The sequence below is a fragment of the Spermophilus citellus genome (assembly GCF_964194105.1).
Source record: "Spermophilus citellus genome assembly, chromosome: 10".
In the NCBI taxonomy this organism is placed as follows: Eukaryota; Metazoa; Chordata; class Mammalia; order Rodentia; family Sciuridae; genus Spermophilus; species Spermophilus citellus.
This window is the reverse complement of record NC_138197.1, coordinates 52,322,039-52,348,261: the sequence shown is the minus strand read 5'-3', so window position 1 is coordinate 52,348,261 and position 26,223 is coordinate 52,322,039. Positions and strand designations below refer to the sequence as shown.

The 26,223-nt window shown below is 39.3% G+C and overlaps 1 protein-coding gene across 3 annotated transcripts in view; it reads right to left on the bottom strand.

The window, feature by feature from the left end:
- Positions 1 to 26,223, bottom strand: part of BMAL2 (basic helix-loop-helix ARNT like 2) — a 74,311-nt gene that overhangs the window by 38,690 nt on the left and 9,398 nt on the right. For 2 of the 3 annotated variants that reach the window (XM_081309044.1, XM_081309045.1), the window contains exons 2-3: positions 8,702 to 8,852; positions 6,264 to 6,365 (exon numbers count right to left, since the gene is read on the bottom strand). In XM_081309044.1, coding sequence (XP_081165170.1) covers positions 6,264 to 6,365; positions 8,702 to 8,852 — 253 coding nt within the window. The remainder of the gene's footprint in view (positions 1 to 6,263; positions 6,366 to 8,701; positions 8,853 to 26,223) is intronic. The other variant, XM_081309046.1, reaches the window with a different exon arrangement.

The following is a 26,223-nucleotide window of genomic DNA, read 5'->3' as shown; positions in this document are numbered from 1 at the left end:
CACAAGGTGGGCCACCGTGCAGAGCAACAAACAGCGATGGCGGGAGCTGGGAAACTCTGAGGGAGGCGAAATTACCAGTTTTGAATATGGTAGTTTACTTGAAGGAGCTGCACCTGAAAATATTTCTGGGGGGTTTATTAAGGAAAGGCATACTTATCAAGAGGTTGGTTCTTTTACTGATAATTTATCAGCCCTCGATTCTAAGTAAAGCAATGGCTACTTAGAACTATGCAAGTGTTTTGTAGAATCGACTCAGAAGACAGAATAAATACAGAAAATGCAAAAGTCAGATCCGGACACTTTTGCCAGATGTCGAAAACAATTCTGTTATTGTTTAAAGAGTATGTGAAGCTGGGCACAGTGCCACACACCTATAATCCCAGCATTTTAGGAGGCTGAGTATGGAGGATGGCAAGTTCAAAACCAGCCTCAGCAACTTGGCAGGGCCCTAAGCAACTCAGAGAGACCCTATCTCAAAATCAAATATAAAAAAGGCCTGAGGATCTGGTTCAATCCAGGGTACCTAAAAAAAAAAAAAAAGAATATGTGGAAATGAATGTGGAAATGAATGGATTTATGATGAAGGATTTCTAACATCAGATGCTTCTCAAATGCAGTTTTGATTTGTTCAAAGCATGAATCTGTTGTTCTCCAATATTTAAAGAAACTAATCATTGTTTTTAATAAACAGCTACTCTAAGAGAAATTTAAAAGCACAAAAGTCAAAATGTTATTCATGTAGATAGAAAGGTAACAGGTCACTGATAACGTTGCTCTCAGAGCATAGCAAGTGAGGCAAACCTGAAATTCATGAATAAATTCTAACTTTACATTGTTTTTAGTTTAGCTAAATGGTGTGTGTGTATGTGTGTGTGTGTGTGTGTGTGACCTTTTCCACCTACCATGTACCATCTTACAACTCAATGTACCTGAAGGACTTCATTTTTACTTGTTGTTCACCATCTTCCATTCTACAAAGAACAGGATGAAATGTCAAACTACATGAAATATCTCTCCTATAATTCTTTTTTTGTTTAGTTCTTGATGGACCTTTATTTTTATTTACTTATATATGGTGCTGAGACTCTAACCCAATGCCTCACACATGTGAGGTAAGTGCTCTACCACCGAGCTACAACCCCAGCCCCAGCTCTCCTATAATTCTTGAGAAAGAAATGTGAGATAAAGATGATCATCTCATTCCTATGAAACCTTTAGCTATAAATGCTACCTTGAACATGTAAGAATCCAAAATGAGGATTATGTTACATGATCTGCTTTCCTACCAAAGCTGCTAGGCAATGCCATCCCCATCAGGGAAACCGAACTGATGTTAATGATGAACAATTGATGTGCTATTTGGAAATAATCTCATACCAATTTTGAGAAAGAATAAAACTTCCATAGAAATAGGACTGGGGATGTAGCTCAGTGGCACGGCACTAGCCTACATGACCAAGTGCTTTGGGTTCCACCTCAGCACTGAAAAAAAAAAAAACAGTATTTTTTGGCAAAACAATTGATGGATTAACCAAAAACTTTATGACAGCTGTACTAAAACAGTCCAAAAAATGCATTAAAAATGTCATACCTTCAATCAAAAATAACTTTTTTGTCTAATAATCTATCTGGATAGTAAGAAATACTATGGAAAAGGGAAACTCTGATTACTTGTAATATTAACTGTGCTAATTTTCACATTAGCACAGTCCCTGGTATCAGAAATGTACTCACCAGTGCATCAACAAGTGACATACATTGATGGTGATTCTCAACAGTAAAAAATCATTCAGGCTAAGCAGTTTGTAAAAATATGTATAAAAACATACACTTTCAAGCGAGGTGTAGTGCCTATAATTCCAGCAGCTCAGTCAGGAAGCTGTCAGGAAGCTGAGGCAGGAGGACCACAAGTTCAAAGCCAGCCTCAGAAAGTTAGTGAGGCCCCAAGCAACTCAGCAAAACCCTGTCTCTAAATAAATTGGGAGAAAACAAAGAGCTGGGGATGTGGCACAGTGGCTAAGTGCCCCTGGGCTCAATCCCTAGTACAAAAAATAAAAACAAATAAACAAATAAATATATTTATATGCACACACACACACACACACACATTTCCAAATGTATTATTTTGCTTTTCTTATCTTCTTCCAATCTATTTCCTAAACATGTAGAGACACATATGAAACCAGCTCTGATTATTTAACTTAGCCACAGTCTATGTGTGTGTGTGGTGAAGTTGTACAGATATTTCTGGGTATTCTGCAGATATAATAAGCAAAATTCAGGTCACAGTGTATAACTTTTTAAATCTTGTCTTTTTTCACTTTATAAAATGAATATTTTCCTAGAGTTTTAAATATTCTTAGGGAACATGATTCAAAATAATTAATAGTGGCCCACTGATTAGCTATACCATAATTTACTTAATCATTTTCTAGTGTTGGATATAATCAATATTCTAATATTTTCAACATTATAAATGATATGGCTAATAATATTATGGTGAGTACATCTTAATTATTCTCCTAAAATAAATTCCTAGAAGTAGAATTTATAGAGAGCTGTTTGAATGTTTCTGATTCACCTTAGACAACCTCCCTCTTGAAAGATTTAACAATGATCATTTTCCAGGCTTTGAGAAAAGTCTGGCCTATCTCTGAACTATTTTATTTACTTGAACTCTTTTATTTGAATTTTAATGTTTTTCTTCTTACAATGCTCTTTATAGGAAATTTGATCACATTTAAGAAGAGATGCTTATGAATATTCCAAATAAAAAGTATCACTAAAGGGCTGGGCCTGGGGCTCAGAGGTAGACTTGCCTAGCACGTGTGAGGCCCAGGTTTAATCCCCAGTATTGGGAAAAAAAAAAAAAAAAAAGACTGTTAAGAAGCTTATTCAAGTGGTACTTCTCCTACTCACTTTTAAATAAAGAACCATTTTTAAAACACATTTTCACATGTTACTTGATTCTCACAACACAGTGCAGTTATCACTATCCCCATTTTACAGATGAAGGAATCAAGGCTGAAGCTATAGTTGCTACAAGGCCCTGCAACTACAAGCAGCCAAGTGAAGTTCACTGTGAAGTCCCTTCCAGGATACTTGCCATTTCTCTCAACGCTGTCAGTCTGCACTGTGGTTGCTACACATAAAATTCAAACAGCTTCTCTGAAGCCAAAGAGAGGGTCAGATGAAGTCAGCTTCCTTCCCTGTTTCTTTTATTCATTTATTAAATGAATAAAACAGAAAGTAATTATACAGGTGAATGATCTTCTTCCTAATGGTCTGGAATTAATATACATATATAGAACTTCAATTTCAAAAGGTAAACTTCAGCTTTTTAGAATCGTGCTTTTGCTTTGATTATCAGGGTTTTAGCAAATGAACCCACCGAGTGAACTCATCTCCTTAGCAAAATTCAAATATACTCCAATCATGAAATCCAAATATACTTTTATCTAATGGTCTCTGGCAGAACAGGACAAAGACAAGAGCCTGAACAATTCATTTGTTTGCAGCATAAACCTAGATAATTAGTGAGTTTGCTATCTGTGTATTTTTTTTCATGCTGGCATTGGGTCTACAGTCATAATTTTTCACAAATGTCTTTTAATAAGCTTTCTGTTAGTAACAACATTCTCACTACTTGAATGCATTTTCTTGGCATCTTAACAACAGTAATGCAATTATTTTAAAACACAGTTGCAAGGACTCCTTGAAAACTACTTTCACTGCATTTTGAATAAAATGTAGGCATTCTACCAAAACAAATGAAGTCAGAAGCAATCTCAAAATATGCTCCAGATTTGCCACTTTTCATGTGTCCCTCTTCTTCAAATGTGCTTCTTTGGCTCCTGCAACTCCACCTGCACTAAGAACCACACCTCTTCATGTTTGGGGTATGCTCTTTTCCTCCCTTTACTGTCTTTAGGGGTACATCCTCAGCCCCCTGCTCTTCCACTCCACACACTTCTCCCAGTGATGTGATCCATGCCTGACACTTCATTATTTCTTGTACAATATTGATGTCTGAATCTAATCTCCAAGTCCAGCCTCACCCCTGAGTTCCAGATCTTCATGTCTAACTGCTTACCTGAAGGTTCTATAAATACTCCATTCTCAGTGTGTTCAAAACTGAACTCCTTTCCCCTCAGTCTTGGTAAATGAAAATCCCACTTTCCATCAATGAACTCAAATCAGAAAGCATGGATACTTTTCATATTCCTTCTCGCCAAGCAACAGCCACAAGGCCTCAGAGATTCAGTCTTGCAAATATGCCTCAGTCCCTTCCTTCAATGTCTTTCTTCTCCAGGGCCACTCTCTTAGACTTATGTTCAGAAAACCTAATTTACAGCAAAAGCTTCTTCTTGACCTGTTTTCTCTGCCTGCTCGTTTTCCTCCTTCCACCCAACCTCCATGCTATTCCTGAGTGATTCTTTGAGAATGTAAGTCTGTACACTTCACACCTACTGGGATGCCTATAATAAAAAAAAGAAAATACTAAGTATCAATGAGGATGTGAAGATATTGGAATACTCGTACACTGCCGGTGGGGATGCAAAATTATACAGCCACTGTGGAAAATGGCTTAGCAGTTCCTTAAAAACGAAACAAGTATACAAATGGAACTACCATATGACCCAACACCTCAGTCCCAGGTGTAGACCCCAAAGAACTAAAATCAGGGACTCAAACTGGCACTTTTGTCCATAGCAGCACTGTTTACAAGAGCCCCCAAGTGGAAATAACCCAAGTGTCCCTGAACAGATGAATGGATAAATGTGTTAGTACATACATACGATGGATTATTATCCAGCTCTATAGGGAAATGAAATTCTGACATAAGTGACAACCTGGGCAAACCCTGAAGACATTACACTAAGTGAAATAAGCCAGACATCCAAGGACAGATATCACTTAATTTCAGGTGTGTGAAATACATAAAAATAGGTCAATTTATAGAGCCGGAAAGCTGGACCTAGGAGGAAGGGAGGGACAGGGACTTGCTGTTAGTTGGTTCAGTTTCTGTTTGAGGTGATGAAAAAGTTTGGGAACTGAACAGTGGTTGATGGTTCACAACACTGTGACTGTAACGGATGCCGATGAAAAATATTATGATACACAAAAAAGTAGGGTGGGGGTTGGGAAGGGCAGAGGCAAGCAATTTTTTTTTACAAAAACGTAAATCTGATCCAGTTTGTCTCATGCTTAGAACTCTTCAGTCTCCTAAGAATTTCGCATTCAAGGTAACTTTGAGGTTCTTGAGATCAGCAGCCCTTCCTGACCTCATGCCTGTTCATCCCTCAAATCTCATCGCTCACTCATCTGTGTGCACCCTCTACTCCACTCTGAAAACCACCTGTTTCTGCTCAGATGCTACTTCATGCCTTGTACTTCTGCACTGTTGTTCCTTCTACCTAAAATGCCTTCTCCACTCCTGCTCTGTAGGCTCATTTCTATTCTTCATTTAAAACAGCTTCTCAAACTTCTCCAGGAGGCTGTCCTCACTCCTGATCCCAATCTGCCTTAAAAGGCCAGCTTTCTCTGTTGCCACACACCCCAGGTGCCTATTACAACAGTTAGGATGAATAGCATGATTAGCACCTTCCCAGCTTACGGAAGTTCCCTGTGTCTTACCCATTTTTCTCCCCTCTCTACTGGGTGTCATAGCAGGTTCTCAATAAACACTTAATGACTACATTCCACAGAATCTTCATCAGAGATCCTTCTAAAAGACTCAGCTCTCCATTCAAAACCAACAGTGCCACAGAAAGACTGATCATTCTCATACATTCTTCTTTTCTAAATAATATTAAACACCCCTCGGCCTAGGGCTATGACTCAGTGTTAGAGCACTTGTCTAGCATGCATGAGGCCCTGGATTTAGATCCCAGCACAACTAAAAAATAAAATAAAATAAATGAAACAAACAAACAAAAAACTGAACACTCTGAGGCTACATAAATAAAATCAACCTCATCTCTACTGACTGGCTTCCTCAAATCTCTGGAAAAAGTCCAGAGACTCATTTCCCGAGCCTCTGGAAAAGATACTGTATAATCAGCATTTTACAAAATCCGTAAAGTACTTTGAAGTCCATCACTTCCTTAGAGGGCACAGAAAATGGTGGGATAAAAGAAGGTCTATAGCAGAATGGAGAAGCTGTGGGACAGAGAGCCCATCAGGGAGACGTACATCTCCACTATCACCACACAGCCTCTTAGGAAGGGAGGGAATATGTCAAACCATAGTCCAGGACTTACCTGCTGCCACTGGGTGCTGATATTTCTATCTTTGTTGAAAGAAGATAGGTAAAGGGATTCTGAGAAAGCTTTTCCACCACTTTTTCTGTCATGATTTCTGACCTGGAAGGAAGGAGGCCTTGGGTCACCCCCTACCCAGATGTACCAGGAAACAGCATGATTGCTACAGGTCACCCGACCCCATCCAGGAGCAGAGAGACAGGAGGCCAGGCACGGTGAAGAAATGCCCCACTCAGAATCAGACTTTCTAATCCATGTGTAATGTTCTCCTCATGGTTAAGTATTGTGATAAAGAAGGCAAGGACCACCGGGTGTCGTGGCACATGCCTGCAATCCCAGTGGCTTGGGAGGCTGAGGCAAAAGGATTGCAAGTTCAAAATCAGCCTCAGCAACTTAGCAAGGCTGTAAGCAACCTAGTGAGACCCTGTCTCAAAATAAAAAATAAAAAGGACTGGAGATGTGGCTCAGTGGTTAAGCGCCCCTGAGTTCAATTCCTGGCATCAAAAAAAAAGGACATATATTTAACTGTGACCATAAACATTAAGTGAATTCACCTTGTGCTGACATTTCTGAATCCTAGGTTCTTCATTTTCTAAAATGTGGGCAGTTAAGTAAATAATCTTTACTGTTGGCTGCTGCCAAAAAAAAAAAAAAAAAAAATTCAATCTGGCAGTAATTTGCATGTTTGTGATCTTTCCTCTGGGACCAATTGTATTTTCCTATGTACCCCCCAAAACCTCCACATGGCCCCTAGGAGGCAGGAAACACTGGTACCTCTGGTACTCAGGGTTCCCACTTCAACTGAGGTGATCAACAACAGTAGTGCTTGTGATCCTAAAGATGAAGGGAAGAGATTAAAAAAAAAAAAAAAAGACTAAGTCACTTTTAGCTCAGATGAGTGGGGACCATCAATTGACTGAGAATGAAAAACAGCCAACAGCTTTAGACAAACTGTCACTTGGTCCACTGCCGCTTCCTGAGCATTGCCTTAATGGAAGAGGCTAAGAGAACAGACAACCAAAATCAGTAGAAGATCTTCCAATCATTTATACATGGCTTGGGAGGTGCCTTGGTCCTTATATTTGAATCATACTCATTCTTCTGTCTTGAGAATCACAGCTAAATTATGAAGCATAATGGGAAGAACTACATCAAAAAAAGCTGGGATGCTGCATTATGTCCTCATCTTTGTCCCAACTCAGAAACTGTCCCCTTCACTTACGGTGGGGACCTATCATCAACTTTCACACCAACGTAAGTGCTAGCCTAGGATGAGTTGCAAACTTTATTGTGCTTTAATCTAAGATGAATTGTTACTTTTATTTTGTTCTAATGTTTCCATCACATAGCTGTAGCTTTAGAGAAGTCACTAAAGAATATTTCAGGGGGCTGGGGATGTGGCTGGGGCTGGGGATGTGGCTCAAGCGGTAGTGCGCTCGCCTGGCATGCGTAGGGTGCTGGGTTTGATCCTCAGCACCACATAAAAATAAAAAAATAAAGATGTTGTGTCTGTCGAGAACTAAATATATATATATTTATTTCAGGCTATAAGCCATAGTAGATGACAAAAATAAACAAGGACATAGTAAGTATTCTCAGCATTCACCTTCCTATCCACATGGCTTAACTAATATGGAAACAAGAGTTTTATCTGATTAAATTGACCACAGATAGCCAAGGATTCATTGGTTATAATGTAAATGATGAGTAAGGTAGTAAATGGTATTTATTATTTTAAGCCAAATATGCAAGAAGATGTTCTCCTCATGGTTAGTATTTCAATAAAGAAGGCTAGTATCTAGCTGCGACCATAAACATTAAGCAAATTAACCTCATGTACCTACATATCTTTATGCTCTGTTGATCCTCCTACGTATCTAATAATCATCAGAGTTGATGGAGAAGTTCCATTTCACTCAATGTCAGGTAGTAGTTGGGTGAATAATCATGTTGCCATGTATTTTGTTTCTTGACATAATCTTCCAAGTTTTTATGCCAACTTTTTTTTTTTTTTTCAAAAAACGAGGGAGCAACCATTATGTGAAACTTTAAAAATATGGTGCCCGGGCTGGGGCTATAGCTCTGTGGCAGAGTGCTTGCTTTGCACATATGAGGCACTGGGTTCGATCCTCAGAACCACATAAAAGTGAACAAATAAAATAGAGGCATGCTGTCCATCTACAATAAAATGTTTTAAAAAATGGTGCCCGTATTATTTAACAATCATTTATTACTAAACTGTCCTTATTGCAAGATTAGGATGCATGAAATACTTATGACCATATATATATATATATATATATATATATATATATTAACGCAGTGGTGACAATTATGCAGTGAAACACAGTATCTAGAAATAATAATTTAAATAGCAATCTTATTCTCTTTTCCCTAGAGTCAAAGATTTCATGGGGTTAGAGCAAAAATCCACTTACTGGGAGGGGTCCGAATCGCTTCCTTTGCGTTTTCTTGGAAATTCCATCATGTGTGAGCTGAAGGGCCCAACCACTGCTGGTTTCACCCCTGGGCTCACGTGACTGGAAACCACAGGAGCAATGGCCTGGTTTTCCTCCAGCAGCACTTTACCTACAAGACACAAAGCACAATAAAACAGGTATTTTATTTATTTTTTAAAAAAATGTATATATTTTAGTTGTAGGTGGACATAATACCTATATTTTATCTCTATATAGTACCGAGGAGCAAACCCAGTGCCTCACACATGCTAGGCAAGCGCTGTACCCTTGAGCCACAACCTCAGCCCCAAGAAGCATATTTTAAACACTGATTTGCACTTTTATATATCACTGTATCTCACAATTTAAATAACTTTTCTGTCTTGATGTTTCAAAAATATCAGCTAAGTACAGCATAAGACAGACTCAATAGGCACATTCAAACATTAGTTGGAAACATATTTATTCATCCATATTTTTAAGTTACTTTTCCCTATCTAATTGTAAAGGAAATTTGAGTATTGTAGAAAATACGAAAAACACAAAAAAAAGTAGAAGGAAAGAGGAAACCGAAATTTTACCAATTAATGTTACTATTTTTCTTTATTTTTAACTGATACATAAAAATAAAAATTATACATATTCATGGGGTACCAACCAATGCTTGAGATATTTCCTTTTAGAATTTTTTCTATAGTTGTCATTAAAGTAACTGAGATCAAAGTACAGGCTTGTTATTTACATATTATTGTAACATAACTTTCCAGTGTTATTACAAATTCATGATAAATTATTTTAATGTCTACATATATCATCATGTGCCAGCTCATACTTACTTAACCACTCTCCTATTGTTAGAATCTGTTTGCTTTCACTTATTTATTTTACCACAGATAATACATATTTTGGTACATAAAGCTTTTTACCTACTTCTGGTTATTTCTTTGGCTAGTATATCAGAAACGAGTTAATAAGGTCAAGTGATGTATTTTTCAACCCTGAATTGCCCAATATGATAGTAAAATCATTTTTTGTTTCCAGTGTGCCTTATTCAGTATTTTACAAAATCTAAAAATCAGAATTAATACACCAGAAATAACTAGTAGATCAAACATGGGCCTCCTTAAAGATTCTATTTTTTATATTAAAATGAATATAACAAGTTTAAACTCATTTGTACCTAACAAAATAGACTAAAAAATAAGAAATATTTATGGGAAAATATAGTAAATCTAAAAAATTGTGCGGTTCTTTTTTTTTTTTAAATATTTTTTTAGTTGTAGTTGGACATAATACCTTTTTATTTGTTTTAATTTTTAGGTGGTGCTGAGGATCGAACCCAGCTCCTCGCACATGCTAGGCAAGTGCTCTACCGCGGAGCCACACCTCAGCCCCCCAAAATTGTGAGATTCTTAACACATCTCTAAAAATAGCTGATAAACTAAGCATTTAAAAAAAAAGGATTTAGAAGGTGTGAACCACACGATGGACAAGAATGATATAATAAACACATGAACCTCGGAGCTTCAAAATCTAGTGTTGCTTGTTTTAGGACACCCTGGGGGCATTATAAAAATTGGAAATATATGGGACCAAAATGCTCATGTCTCAAGAATTTCAAATAATTGCTATCATACATAAAATGTTTTCTGACTACCATGTAATAACACTAGAAACCAGTAACGCAAAGATAACCAGAAAATCCCTATGTTTTTGGAAAATTAGAAATATACAAAACTCACAGCACAAGAATTTATTTTTTCTTTTCTTTTTTAAAAAATTTCTTTAAAATTATAGTTAGACATAATACCTTTATTTTATTAATTTATTTTTATGTGGTGCTGAGGAACAAACCTAATGCCTTGCATGTGCTAGGTGAGTGCTTTACTACTGAGCCACAACCCCAGCCCCATTTTTTCTTTCTTTATTTATCTTTTGGGGTACTGGGGTTTGAGCCACTGGGATTATAGGCATAAAGTTACAAAATATTTGGAACTAAATAATTTTAAATTATTATACATTAAAATGTGTGGAAATGCAAAAGTATTATAGGAAAGTTTTAACCTTAAGTGTTTTAAAAAGAAGAAAGATTGAAGTTTCATGAGCTACTATTTTAAGAAATTAGAAAAATAGCTGTGAAATAAATTCATAGAATTAGAAGAAAAGTGATCATAATAATTAAGACCAGGAATAATGAAACAAAATAAACATATAAGAATGCAGATTTTAGTCTAGTGCATGCCTGTAATCCCATCAGCTCCTGAGGCTGAGACAGGAGTATCACAAGTTCAAAGGCAGCCTGAGCAAAAGCAAGGAGCTAAGCAACTCAGTGAGACCCTTTTTGCAGAGAGGCCTGAGGATATAGCTCAGCAGTAGAGCTACTTGCCTGGCATGCATAATAGCCCTGGGTTTGATCCCCAGCACCACAAAAACACAAAATAATAATTTTTAAAAATCCAAATAAGTGAGTCAGGCATGCTGGCACCTGCCCATAATCCCAGCTACTCCAGAGGCTAAGGCAAAAGGATCCATGTTTGAAGTCAGCCTTAGCAACTTAGCAAAACTCTTTCTTAAAATAAAAAATAAAAAGGGCTGAGGATGTAGCTCAGTGGTAAAGTACCCGAGTTCAACCCCCAGTACAAAAAACCCCAAATACAAAAATCTATCCAAATAAACAGAAAGACATGCCAAGTTTATGGAAATTAATGAATAGCTACTCAATCTCAATAGTAATAAGGAAGATCCAAAGTAAATGACACCAATACACTAACACATGATGGCTACAATGCAGAAATCTGATGATACAAAGTTGCAGAGGATTCAGAGCAATAGAGCACTCTGCTCTGTTGGTGGGCATGTCATCTGTTACAACTACTCTGGAAATCATTTCTTTGCATTAACTGATAGATCTGAACATGTGCATAGAGTGAGTGTTCCAATCTCAGGTATATGGGAAGACTCTTAATAAAATTGTTGTTTTTTTTTTTTTTTGTGTGGGGGGGTAGACATTGAGCCCAGGGGCGCTTAACCACTAAGCCATATTCCATCCCTTTTTATATTTTATTTTGAGACAAGTTCTTGTTAAGTTGCATAGGACCTTGCTAAATTGCTGAGGTTGGCCTTGAACTTTTGATCTTTCTGCCTCAGCCTCCTAAATCACTAGGATTATAGGTATGTGTTATCATGCCCAGAAGGACTCCTAATGTTTTCTAGGAGACATGAACAACAAATGGTTAGCCATAACATAGTTTAAAAAAAAAGACAACCCAAGAAAACTGGAAAATATTTAAATTTCCACTAACAGAATGGAAAAATTGTCTATTCACTGAATAGAGTGCTAACAGCAATAAAAATGAAGTACAGTCATACTCATTAACCAGAGACTGAACTGCAAAAAACACAATGCTGAGTAAAAATGTCACAGCCCCAAAAACATAGCACCTTTAAAAATTTTTACACAAAGTCCAAAACAAGTAAAACGAATCAATGTTTTTAAAAGGTTCTTATGTAAATTGCTACCCTATACTGAGAAGCAGGGGCATGCTTTACCTGAGTGGGAACAGCAGTTCTCTGGGTGAGCAGAGGGAGGCGCTGTCAGCAAAGGACATGCTGTACCTCCAAAGAACTCACATTCTACTCCTTTCACAGGTGACTTTTTTTTTTTTTTTTAATTCTTTAACCTACACATAAAGTTTTTACCATCCTCTGTAAGTATGGCAGATCCAGGGAGAAACATTTTACCAATGATTCTTCTCACTTGCGGGGGGGGGGGGGGTGTCAACTCAGGACCACTACATACCACAGGAGATTAATCATGGTTTCAACTCCTAGACTTCATTCTAATGAAGTCTAAATATTAGAACACCATCTATTTCCATGGAAAAAAATCAAGGGAACTTCCTATATCAAATAGTAAATCAATGGGCTGGGGCATGGCTCCGTGGTAGAGTACTTGCCTTGCATGCATGAGGCAATGGATGCGATCCTCAGCATCACATAAAAATAAATAAAGAAAATAAAGGTATTGTGTTCATCTATAACTAAAAAAAAAATTCTAAAGAAAACCCCAGTAAATCAAAAGGAATAGTAAGCTAACTTTGCACAGTTCGCCATGTTATATATAATCCCAGGCGCCCCACCACCCCGCTCCATGCCTCCAATGCACACGCCAGCAAGCACACTTCTTTCCTTCACATAAGGTCAGAGACAGAAATAAATGAAGATATTTTTCTCATTTCAACCTTTTTTTTTTTTTTTTGCCTCTCGCTCTGGGAGGCATGATCTTTACATATTTCTATTCCACTTCCTTCATTAACCTTTAAAGTAAGAAATGGATTATCGTTAAGCAAGCACAATAATCTTTTCATAAAATCAAGATCTGAAGCTCCGAGGGTCTTTATTTTCATGTCCCTTACTGGGGAGGGGGTAATGCCCCACCACTGGCCATTCTATCAGGTCTGCAGTCAGAAGTGTATTCAAAGCAGAGGGTTCTCTGTAAACAAAAGAGAAACTTGGGCTAGTGGCACTAATTAGTTCTGGATTAAAAGGATCTGTTCTTTGGAAGCAATTCAACCTTCATGGAGTGGAAGCTGATTTTTCGGGAAGAAACATCAAGATTTCATTTTTAACCTTCTAGTTTACTTGACTTTCAGCCTCCACATACCTTTATAAAAAGATGACACCATGTGTTCAGATTTGAAATTCAGCCCTGTTTTTACATAACTCATTGGGGGGGTGTATGATTTAATATTTTGATATTGTTTTTTCCTGGCTGACTTGAGTCACTTCTCAGTGATGAATGTAATATGTGTTATTTGACATCCGACAAAATAATCCAGAATTGAGGTTGAACAAAGACACTATGTCTTTTACAGAGGAAGTCTGTGAATTTAACCTGAGATTAGCATTAAATTTCACTTCATTCTATGTGTTCTGGTGATAGTAAGTACTCTCATGGGTTTTTTGTTGTTGTTGTTGTTGTTGTTTGTTTGTTCTTTTTTTGTACCAGGGATTGAACCCAGGAGCTCTTAACCACTGATCCATATCCCCCCATCCTTTTAAAAATATTTTATCTAGATACAGGGTCTTGCTGAGTTGCTTGAGGTTCTTGCTAAATTGCTGGGGCTGGCTTTGAACTCTCATTCCTCCTGCCTCAGCCTCCCAAACCGCTGGGATTATAGGCATGTGCCACCAGGCCCACCCACCGACCCACAGTATTTTAAAGGCTGACATTTAGCATCAACTCAAGTATGAAAACAATCGGTGGGAAATGAATGAGCAGTAGGGAGTCAGAATCAGGGGACACCAAGCAGCCACTGGGTTTAGGGTCCAGGTTACCTAGGGGATCAAGTTCAGCATGATATTGTGCTCAAAGGAGAATAAATATACACACTTGCACACACACTTCAAGCAGGCGCCATAGCAGGATAGGAGAAATACGTTTTTCATAACCTTAAAACCTTTTTCTCATTACCTACTTTCATTGCCAGTAGTACCGCTACACATTAAAACTGATATAAATTATCATTATCTTGTACATAATTTTTTTATTTAAATGATTTGTTCTGTGTAATCATCTAAATGATTTGCTAAAAAAATGAACGTGGTTTTCTCTTCTTAATTTCTATGAGTCCATGCCCAGAACATCTTTTCAGTCTGTTCAACCAACTATCCTTTTAGTACTGGCTATTTTGGATAAGCCACTTAACATATTCAAACTTGTTTCTTTAAGATGGAGGCAATTTGCTGCCAATTGCTTGTTTGGAGAGTCAGATAAAAAAATGTATTTGAAATCCAAAGATTTAGTGATGCTAACTACTTAAGTAGTAGCCCAGCAAAAAGGAGTTGACATTACTGTTAAGCCACTGTAAGTGCCCAGGGTGTTGGTCAGGAAAATGCACTGAGTGAAATGTCTTTGCTTTTTATTTTGAAAGAATTTCAGGCTAGCAAAAAAAGTGCAAAGAATCCCCGTATATCTACCCTTCAATCAGATTCCCCAAATGGTAATATCTCACTAAACCCAGTATAATGATCAACACCAGGAAATTATCACTGATATAGTACCATTATCTTCAAATTTTGCCATTTGTCCTACTAATGTCCTTTTTCTGATCCAGGATCTAATCCAGGATCACATTATGCACTTAAAATGTCTGTTTTCTGTCCTCAATGTCCTTTCATCTGTAACAAATCTTCAGTTTTCCTTTGACTTTCTCAAAATTTTGAAAGGTAGAGGGCAGTTACTTTGCAGAATGTCCTCTAGTTTAAGTTTGCCTGATAATCCCTCACAATTAAATTCAGGTTATGCGTGTTCATCAAGAACATCACAGATGTTCTCCTCAGAGCAAAATCCTCCACTTTTAAATTCCATTGCTTCTTGTACTTTTAATTGCTTTGTTAAGATGCTCTCATCAGAATTCCAAATGGTGCTCAGCTCGTGGAATCAACAGAGGCAGCAGAGGAAAGATTAATGAGCTCTTTGATAAGGTTATGAGCTCCAACCCTGGGAAGTGTTTGAGGACCATGTCATCTTTTTGTCCCCAATCTCAGCACAGTGCCTGACACATAGTGAGTGTTCAGAGTTTGGTAAAAGAATGAGTTACACTCACTTCATTATCCCTGGCATCCAAGGAGGATCTGAAAGATGTGAGACCAGAACTTCTAGTTTCACTTGGCTTCCTGGGCTGCTGAGGCCACAGTTGCTCAAGTCCACAGTAAGGAACATGGAAGTCCCTACTGTACCTACTTCACAAACAAGCAGGCCCACTTCCTACCATGACTTCGCTTTTACCATTTTCTTTCCATAGAAGAAAAATGATACTTATCACCTGCTGGGGAAAGGGATCTGGAAGTCTGGAGCTTTCTAGAATGACAAGTAGTAACTGCTCTGTAGGTTTGTATTAATGTGCTAAAAATGCTGTTCCTCATCACTGACACACTATTTTAAAGTGCTCAATAATTTGCCCGATAGAAATAAAGTGCTAATTGGCATCGTTCAAGAAAAATGTCATCAATACATAATACTAAGTATGAGTTATAAAAGATACTTTTGCTTAGCAGAGATTTAAAATATTATTTCACAGTATTTATTGAGAGATAAATACTCCAGCTGGGCATGGTGGCACACACCTGTAATCCTAGCAGCTTGGGAGGCTGAGACAAGAGGATCATGAGTTCAAAGCCAGTCTCAGCAAAAAGCAAGGTGCTAAGCAACTCAGTGAGACCTTGTCTCTAAATAAAATCAAAAAAGGGCTGGGGATGTGGCTCAGCAGTGTCCCTGAGTTCAATCCCTAGTATCCCTCCCAAAAGAGGGGGGGGGGGTGAGAGAGAGAGAGAGAGAGACTCTCTAATGTATCTAATGTAGGTAGCCCAATATATCTTAAAAGGTTAATATTGCACACTTACCCTCAAGAAGTTTCTGATGCTATACACACATGTGTTGTGTAGGTGCACAGACATATACACCAAACACAGAATGAACTCAGATCTAGATAAAGATACAAGCTTGTGTTGCAGGAATGCAGAGAGAAGGGCACTCGATTTTGTTTGGTGGGTGGGAATAACATTTAAAAGCAATTTTTGAATAGGTATGTTAGGCTTAGAGAACACTAGGGAGAGGAGGCAGCAAATGTATTCAGTAAAATCCTATGTATGCCATGATTTAAAATGACATTTATGGTGAGTTTCATAAATACAGAAAATGCTTAGTGACAAAGCAGAATGAAAGACACACAAAGGAAAAATAAGAAACAAAGATAATGAATGTGCAGGGGGAAGCCACATGTGTTCACACACTTCTACACGCACATAGAAATCTTTCCAGGCACTTCATCTGGGTGGCCAAAGGATTTTTCTCTTTCCTACTTTTCCATATTCTTCCAAAATTTTGCAAGTAGCATGTCTTAAGAAAAAAAAATTATATGGGTTATTGAAGAATAGCACAAAGATCACCATCACTGAACATAGTGTAAAATGTACTGGGAAATATAGCCGGAAAAGTAAATTGTACTTGTTCATGGAGAGCCATGGGTGTTATGTAAAGAGTCTGATCATTATTTCCAGGTAGCAGGAGTTAATATATAGTCCCCCAGGTGACATGTACTCACCCAGGACGGCATGTCAGCCCCATTCATTTCTGGGTCAACCCTCACCAAGGCAGGGGGAATATCTGCAGATCAGTTCAGGAATTAGTCTTCCTAACAAAAGCCACAGCTTTCATCTTAAGGTACTCCTCCTTTGCCTACCTGGAGGGACTGGCCCCTCCCCTGGATTCTTGCTTATTTCTGTAATAAAGATCAAACTCAGAGCTGTACTCTGAACCTTCTCCAGCTTGGTTGGGAAAACATGGCTTTGCTGCTAGTCCTGGACAGGGAAGGCCCCAAACCCTTCCAGACCTCAGGTTCCCAGGCACATCTCGGATGTAATACTGCAAGGTCAGAGGAGGATCTCCCTCTCCCACCTAGACTATAGGGAGGAAATTTGATTCTCTTGACTTTAGCTTCAAAAGGAGCAAGATGTCTAAACTGGAAATCCTCAGGATGGTTCATTCATTAAATTGTTTTATGAGAGGAAGGTTCAGATGTGAGAAAAGTGGAAGTCTTTGAGACAACATATTACCATCTCAGACTTTACAAACTAAAATGTATTTAGGTTTATTTTTCTCTCTCACTTTTTATTTTAAAACTGTTGATTTCTGTGAGTTCCAGATAATAAAGGGAGAACCATACACTCCTCGATTCCAGGGACGCAGAGCTTTGCTGGAGTATGACTTTGCTCATGGTCTCCAACGGCTCAAGAACCAAAGCACAGAAAACATATGCTTTTGCTTACCCAAGTCCAGTCCACTGCCCAGGAAAGCTGTGGAAGTTCAAGAGGACAAAGGGATAAGTGATGTCTGTAACATCACAGTATAATGGGGCATCCTAGAGTACAGACCAGGGCAGGAGACTGAGAGACACCAGAGGAGCTGGCAGGAGAGCTGGCAGGTGGACAGCATGCCCAGTGACAAGATGGGTGGAAACAGATTAGACGTGAGTGGGAGAGTCACATGAAGTCATGGTCAGTAGGGAGAAGTTCAGATTGGGGATTTGGAGGCGAAGCATTTCCAGCTGACTCGAGGGTCTGTGAGAGAGGGCTGTCTGCCGTGGGGTGAGGATGGGGAGTGTTGGGAAAGGGAAGGCAGACCAGGGCTGCCCAGGGTGACACTGGGGGTTGGGGAAGAAAGGGAAATGACTCCACAAATATGAGGCAGCAGCATCCTGGAGGTCCCCAGATGATGAAAACAAGAATGGAAGAAGGATGCAATAAACAGAAAAGCTAAATGAAGACAACCAAATGGCAGTGGGAATGGCAACGGACTCAGTCAATACCAACGTCACTTCCTGGTTCTGAATCCTGCAACAGAGTGACTGGCTTCCACAGCATGTGGTGGTCAATTTCCTTAAATCTGGGCTGCTCACATTATACCTAACCTGAGAACCACTAGATTCAAAAAGTAGCGATCAAATTGATTAATACTGATAATTTGTTGTACTGGCAAAGGTGCCTCAGGGAGGGAGGGGCTGAGAGGAGTGGCACACTCACAATTTCATACTCCTTTGGTAGGCGTGGAAATTAGAATAACTTTTCCAGAATGCAATATGGAAAACTGTTACGCAGGGGCAGAACATGCTGTCTTTTAACCCAGAAATGCTATTTCTTTAAATTTACCCTAAAATTTAAAGATGTACATAAAGACTTTTCTACATAGAGAAATTCATGAAAATATTTCAAGTTAAACCTGAAAACAAAGGAACCGTTAAAAAATTAGGATACAATCCTGTGATGGATGACTATGGAACCTTCAAATGTTTCAAACCACTTATGAAATTGCGTTATACAAAATGTATGATCCTTGCTCATAAAGTGCATCAATGGAAAATACAAGGTACAACAGACCCCCCTCATATGTGGCTTCCTTTCTGTAGTTTCAGTTACCCACGGTCAACTAAGGTCCTAAAATATTAATATTTGAAGCTAGGATTGTGGCTCAGTGGTAGAACACTCATCTCGTGTGTGAGGCACTGGGTTCGATCCTCATCACTACATAAAAATGAATAAATAAAATGAAGGTGTTGTGTCCATCTACAACTAAAAGAAAATTTTAAAATATTAATATTTGCCTTGAGTCTTTCAAGAGAGAGGCCACATTCAAAAAAAATTTGTATTACACTATATTGTCAAAAATGTTCTGTTTTATTATCATTGTTAATCTCTTACAATGCCTGATTTATATGTTAAACTTTACCATAGATATGTATAGACGAGAAAAGAAACAGCATGCATAGGGTCCAGTGTTACCCATGGTTTTGGGCATATACCAGGAGTCCTGGACAAAGTTCCCCCTGGATAAGGGGAACCACTGCACTGTAGGGCCAACAGATGGGGATATAACTGGCACTGAAAAGGTAGGTTGTTACAGTTCCCGAGAGAAGGGGGCATGCTTAGCCACCAAGGGGACCACAAGGGAAAGCACTGGGGTTGGGCAGAGGGACAGGGAGAACTGTGGGTGACAACCTTAACTGTGGCTTCTGCAGGGAGGGGCGTGGCAGCCAGATCAGGACTGGCTGGTCTGAATACCTTCAGCAAGTTCTGGGGCAGAGGAGCTGTGTCTAGTTGTCTGGCCCTGGGGTGATTTAGGGCAGATGGACAGCGGCCCAAACTGTGAGCTGGGTTGGGTTGTGGGCTCTGGATTGGTTGCTTTTTATTTGAAAAGTGCTGTCAAGGACGAGTTGTTTACAATCTCTAGGAACTGGCTCACCCTGGAAGGGGCTGTCCCTCCAAGGTCAGCAAGGCCCAGATATCAAAGCAGCAGTATGGAAAAGAAAAGACCTGGTTAATACACTTAATTTTTTTTCTTAATTTACCCTTTTTTCTATAACTAACACATATCACTTTTTTTAATCCAGAAAAAATGAATACATCAATAAAAAAATTGGTGTTATTCACAATCTTGGACATGTCATTGAATGGACAAATTTATACCACTATTCAAGAAGCTAGGTATGCAGTCCTTCTGTTGTTTTCTTAAACCCAAGGAACAAATACGGATTGCTGATGCCATGAACTTTGTGTTGCTAAAGATATGAGCATGCTGTGTGCCACTCCCACGGAACAGCTTCATGTTTTTCTGAGCAGAAGGGACAGGGAGTTACTCATGAAATAACAAGGGCTTGGACTGACTTTGTCCTGACCTGTGTATGACAGAGGGATCAGTATGGCAAAATATTTGAAGGACTTAAGGAAAAATCTTCCCCGCCTACTAAAGATTCCCTTCGTAAAGGAAGGGTAACACCCGACTCTGGAACACAGCAGCCTCGCGGCGGCACCGTTGGCAATCACGAACGCAAGTACCGGATCATGGATTGACAGCAGCAGTGGATGCTGTGTTCAGCACTCAGAGTCTATAGGTCTGTTGGGGTGTCAGGGAACAGCCCATCATCTGCCAAAGGCATCTGCTTTGTTATGGCAAATGACCAAGTAGACCCTGACAACCTGCCCAGATTCCTGAGTATTCTTCCAAAGAAAGAACTTCCTGATGGCATGCATTTCATAAAATATCCACCAGTCAGTGGTAGGAAAGTGAGAGACACTAGTTCAAGCTCAGGCCCCTGCTGCAATGAGAACACTGTTCCATACCCCACACAAATAGCTCAGCCCTCAGCAGACCAGGGGACCGAATGGCAATAAGGAGGCACCTGTTGAAAGGAGCATTTTCATCCACTCACTTCCTAATTCATTGTGTGGCTCTTGATAAGTCATTTCCTGATCTGTGTAATAGAACCTATGATAAATTTCAGAGATCCTTACAGACCTTTCATATGCAAAGCATGAGATAAAAATATCTGTAAAAATTTTAAATGAGATAGATACTGAATCCATGAAATTTTGTTGAGCATGTGTTAGGCAGTAAATTCATCACTTATTTGAATTGAGTATAGTGGGCTTATAGCCAGGTATGAGATCCAGACACCAAGGAGCAACTCCTCCCTCGTATAAACGATCAGACTGAAGGATGTTGTCAAGGATGACCAAGGTGTGAGTCAAACCAAGGGGGAGGCCTGCTTTGGAGTTAGATTAGATCAGAACAATAGTGCCAGATAATTCTGATTTCCACAGAAAATCCACATATAAATAGTAAAATATAAATTTTACCTACCTTTTTTAAGCAAGGCAACATGAGACAAATCAATAATCATTATTATTCCATTATTTCATTCCATTGCTTAAAATCCAACTGTGGCTCCTATGAGTTTATGATACAAAATATAAGGACACAGTATGGCCTGTCCGCTAGCCTCACCCCATGCCCAGGTGACAGTGAAGCATGCTACATAAGACTCCCCAGTCGTCTGCCGCCCCCACCCATGGATTTGCTTCTCTGAGCATGTTTATCCCTCACCTGAAATGCCCTCTTCCAAAATCAGGTTAGCACATGCTTACCTGTCAGGCAGATCAGATGTTATCTCCTACTAGAAGCTCTCTGACCACTGTCCCCCAAACTTGCCACCCTATTGGGGCCCCATCTAAATATTACAGTGCTTTGTAATCAATGCCACCGCTGAGCTCAATTCACTTCTCTGTAATCCTCTTCACTAACCCCCTCCCCAGGCACAGCTCCTAGAGGGCAGGAACTGTGTTTGTATTCTCAGTTAACCCCTCACACATCACCCTCAATGAATAACTGAGGAAATGGTGGATTCTTCAGTAGCTGGTGTCAGGTCAATCCCTTCACTATTTCAGATGTTAGATCTCTATATTTCCCTATTAACTAAGAAAAAAAAGTGAAATAATAAGCTAAATATAAGGAAACTAAACCATAATAGCATATGAAAAGAATCAAATCAGTGAATATTTACATAATCTTTAAGCAAGGGTAATAGCATATGAAAAAATCAAATCAATGAATATTTACATAATCTTTAAGTAAGGTATTTTGAAGTCCAATGCCAAAGGTAAAAATTATAAAAGAAATGGCTACATTAAAAAAAAATTAGCTCGGTGGTAGAGGGTTTGCCTGGCACACATAGAGCCCTGGGTTTGATCACCAGCATCACAAAACATAAATAAACAAATTTTTAAAAATGTTTAAAGTTTAAATTTGTGTCTGTTTTAATGCCAAAACTAAGACATTGTTAAAAGAAAAAAAATGAAAAGTTTCCCCCAAAGTTTCCCCATGTCTCTTTGCAGTCCATCTCTCTCAACCCTCTACCCCAGGCGAACACCGACCTGCTTTGTTTACTTAAATATTTGCATTTTCTAGATTTTACATAAACAGAATATTAAAGTCATATGCCTTCGAGTCTGGCTTTGTTCCCTTGGTATAATGATTTTGAGATTCCTTCATGTTGTGTGTATCAGCAGGTTGTTCCTTTTATTACCAAGTCATTTTCCACCAGGTGAGCATATCCTATTTTTTTATCCATTTAATTCATTTATTGATGACTAATTTTTGGCTATTGTAAAGATGGCTGCCACAGATATCCATGCATGTCTTTGGGGATAAGTGTTTCCATTTATCTTGGGTTAACATTTGGGAGAGTAAGGGTTATGAGGTAAGTATATATACTTTTTGGAAAGCGACCCCAGGGTGCCCATGAGGTCCTATGCTGTTCCCTGCAGTGGTGACAGCCCCAGGGGTCCCCATCCTCACCAAAACCTGCTTCATATATTCATTTGAATGAATGGTGCTGTGTTACCTCCTCATCTGTGTAAATTGAAGACAGTCCAGTTATTTGAAAAGTTTGCTTCTTGGAAGGCCAAAATATTTCTCTGTAATTTCTACCCATCAACCCTATGTCTGAGAAGTTGAATAAGCTTTCAGCTCAGTTCCGAGAGTTTGCTTACCTACTGTTGTGCAAGGCATGGGTTATGAGCTAGAGAAGATGTGAATGCAACATAGCATTTGCTCTCAAAGAACTCGGTAGGACACATACAAAAACCTCCCGCCACACAGCAGGATGAAAAGTGTCAGCGGGAGCCTGGATTGCAATGCTCCACAAAGGCTCCATGACGGAGGTGGCATCTGAGAGAAGCTGTATGGAGCAGAATTCCTCACACTTGTGTTGACCAGCAGAACACCTGCACACTTGTCCCACATTCTTCTTTCTCCTAAACCAAACCATGTGGCTCTTCCAAACATAACTCACAGGAGGCCACATCACCAGCCAGCCTGCTCTCTTCCAGACATACTGTGGATGGAAATCTTTTGATATATGGCACCACTGGAAAACAGCAGCCAGGACTGTGTGCTCCAGAGGGGAGGGGAGAAACTGATCCATCGTGCCTGAGTATTACGCTTTCTTAATGCGTAAGACCACATAAGCTTTTATTTTATATATTAGGCCTTCACTTCACACTGCTGATCCATTGATTTATATAATTTTAGAACTGGAATTGACATTACAGATAGTCTAAAATAATACCCTTTTTCCAAAAGAGAATCCATGTTGATTAAGTCATCTGTACTTTTACCATACAGAGGAACCGTATGTAGGTCTCCTGACTCCCCAATAGAACTTTCCTTGACATGACCCACATCTCCTACAGGGCTGTTTTTAACCCACTCATTTCCACTTCATGCCCTCCCCCTTTTTTAATTCTTAAGTGTTCTATTTCTCTTTTTTTTCCTCTTTGGTATGTCCCTATCAACACCTTTCGAGAGTAATATTCTATCTAACTTCTCCCTAAGTCTCACCAACATATGCTATCTGCAAAAGTGACCAGCATAACATTTACATCTTCCAACCAAATGGCTGGCTGTCATGAGGAACAAAAAAAGCCAAGGAGAACAGCAGGGAATGTGTTCACGATGCCAAATACAGCACAGGCAGACAGAGAACCCAATGCAGAATTAGACAAAATTAAGTTACAGGACAGAGTTAGGACTCGGAGGACGGGATGCGAATGGGCCCCCACAACCACTTGGCAGGTGGCAAAACTGAACTGGCTTGGGTTGGGGAAAACAGAGAGTGAGACTGTGAACAATGCCAGGGTGTCAGAGAACCGTGGGGATTATGTTGGGCTTAAAATGATTGAGAGAGGATCTAGTTACCTACATGACACATCCCTCCCACTCACCAGGAAGGGCCCGGGATTTTTCCCAGGTCTGCTCATGTATTCTAGAGTATGACTGAGGTCACACCCGGATTTGCTTAGGCTGTCACACAGGATCATTCACTGAAGATCAGCAGGTGCTCTGGGTCTCCTGAATGGTGCATGCTAATGATCTCGCTGGCGCCTCATGAAGGAGTGGTGTTCAAGGTGAAACTAACCAACTGCATAGAGTGGGAGAAGCTGGGGGCAGAGAGAAATGATGTTTATGGCTTCCAAACCAGAGAAGGAACTCAAAAGCCAGCTTGCGGCACAACCTGGAAGGGAAACAAGAGCTAGTTATTCCCTCATTTGGATGGCCGCCCGGCAAATAGTGTTTGTCACTGTGATCTTAAAATGTCCTGCAGATAATTCAATCAATAAATATTCATGAAGTGCCTATTATAAACCAGAGGCTGTTCGAGGGGCTGAAAATAGGATAGTGGCCAAAGAAAGAGACTACTCTTCGTGGAACTGAGGCTGACAGCTCCTCCTGTGAACCTTATGTTTTTCTCACTCATGTCAACCAAGGGCTTGGGTGCCACCGGTGGTGTGGGGACGGAGGGGAGGCCAAAATCACTGAGAAATGTTATTATTTATACATAAATAATATGTGTAATAATGTGAGAAAAAAATAACAAACAAGCCTAATGCACACTCTTTTTTGAGGTTCATGACCATATCCCCTGCTTGTATGTCATTCAACCCCAAAGCGTTATTTGCAGGTGTGACTCATCTCTTGCTTGTTTAAAAAACTATGGTCTTTGTTCTTAAAGTGTCTTAAAATTTATCTTCAAAAACATGATACCATGTGAAAAGACCATGGGAACTGAATACCTTCTGTAGTACCTGTGGCTAACAGCCATGTAACCAAAGGAGAAGCCAGAATCATGGTGAAAAAGAAAAACTTTGAAAACAAAGGTTTATTACCACATTCAGGAGATGAGATAAAGTAGGAATAAGTAGGAAGACGAATAAAAGTTTATGAGCCAGGGAAATCAGAAATATGCCAAATAGTTTAATATGTATTGGATTTAGACAATCAGTTAAGAAAAAGGCCAAAAAAAAAAAATTATCAAGCCCAATAGACTACAACAGTTCCCAAGTTCATTCATTTGTTCACACACTGTTTCTCATCTAATGGAGTAGGAAAGAGGAGAATTTTCCTAGATAAATTTTTATTACTTCATTTAACTATAATGAAGTATTGTCTTTCAAATATTTGGGTTGATATGGAAAAAAAAAACCCTAGTTATGCGTTAAAGATAAAATTTATTGGACAGGCACAGTGACACATGTCTGTAATCCCACCAACTCGGGAGGCGAAGGCAGAAGGATTGCAAGTTCAAGGGCAGCCTTAGCAATTTAGTGAGACCCTCAGCAACTTAGTGAGACCGTATCTCAAAAGAAAAAAGAAAAAGGACTGGGGGATGTAGCTCAGTGGTAGAGCACCCCTGGGCTCAATCCCCGATACCAAAATAAATAAATAAATAAATAATTGAAATTATTACAAAAGATTTGGAGAAAAATCTAAAAAGATAACTAGTTTTCTTAATATGTAGTTACAGATTGACTGGAGGGAAAAGGAGCCAGAGAAATCATCTCGTCCAATCTATTCATCTTACATCTGAGAATCAGAGTGGTGAAATAATAGGCCCAGCTGGGAGTTCTGTCTCAGTTTAAATCAAAAGAGAAGGAAACACAACTTAGATGCGATAGCCTCTTTTGGAGAAATAGTGCTCAAGCATGTCCCACCCTCAATCACACAGGAACAAAACAGCAGGAGTGTCAGGACTGCAGCAGAATGCCATCCTCCCTCCCACTAGTGTTTAACAAGCAGGGTGTGGGAGCTTTTTTGGAGGCAGTGATAGTATTACGCTGATGTGCCCAGGAAAGCTGTAAGCATAGTGTTTGAATTTCAGCAAGACATATTTCACAGATGGAGAGTAGTAAGCTACTTTAAGCCTCTCATGATGGCCATGAGAAAAAAAAAATAGAGATGGGATGAAAGAGATTTAAGGCAAGAATACCAGTTGAAACCAACCACTCCAGAGAAACTGAGCAACTTGCTAAGTCGGTCTTTTTGCTATATCAACTTGGCAAGGGTACCACCCTCAGTTATTCAAATGCTAACCTAGGTGCTACCGGCAAGGTACTCTGTAGGTGTGTTTAAGATCCATAATCAGTTAATCATAAATAAGGAAAAAGATCCTAGATAATCAGGATGGGCCTGATCTTATTAGTCGAAAGGTCTTAAAAACCAAACTGAGGGGGCCAAAGAACTTCTGTGGATAGCAGTTGCAGCAGAGTTCCAGCCTGTCTTGCTGACGGCCACCCTGTGGATTCCAGTCTGCCTAGCTGGCCCCACACCT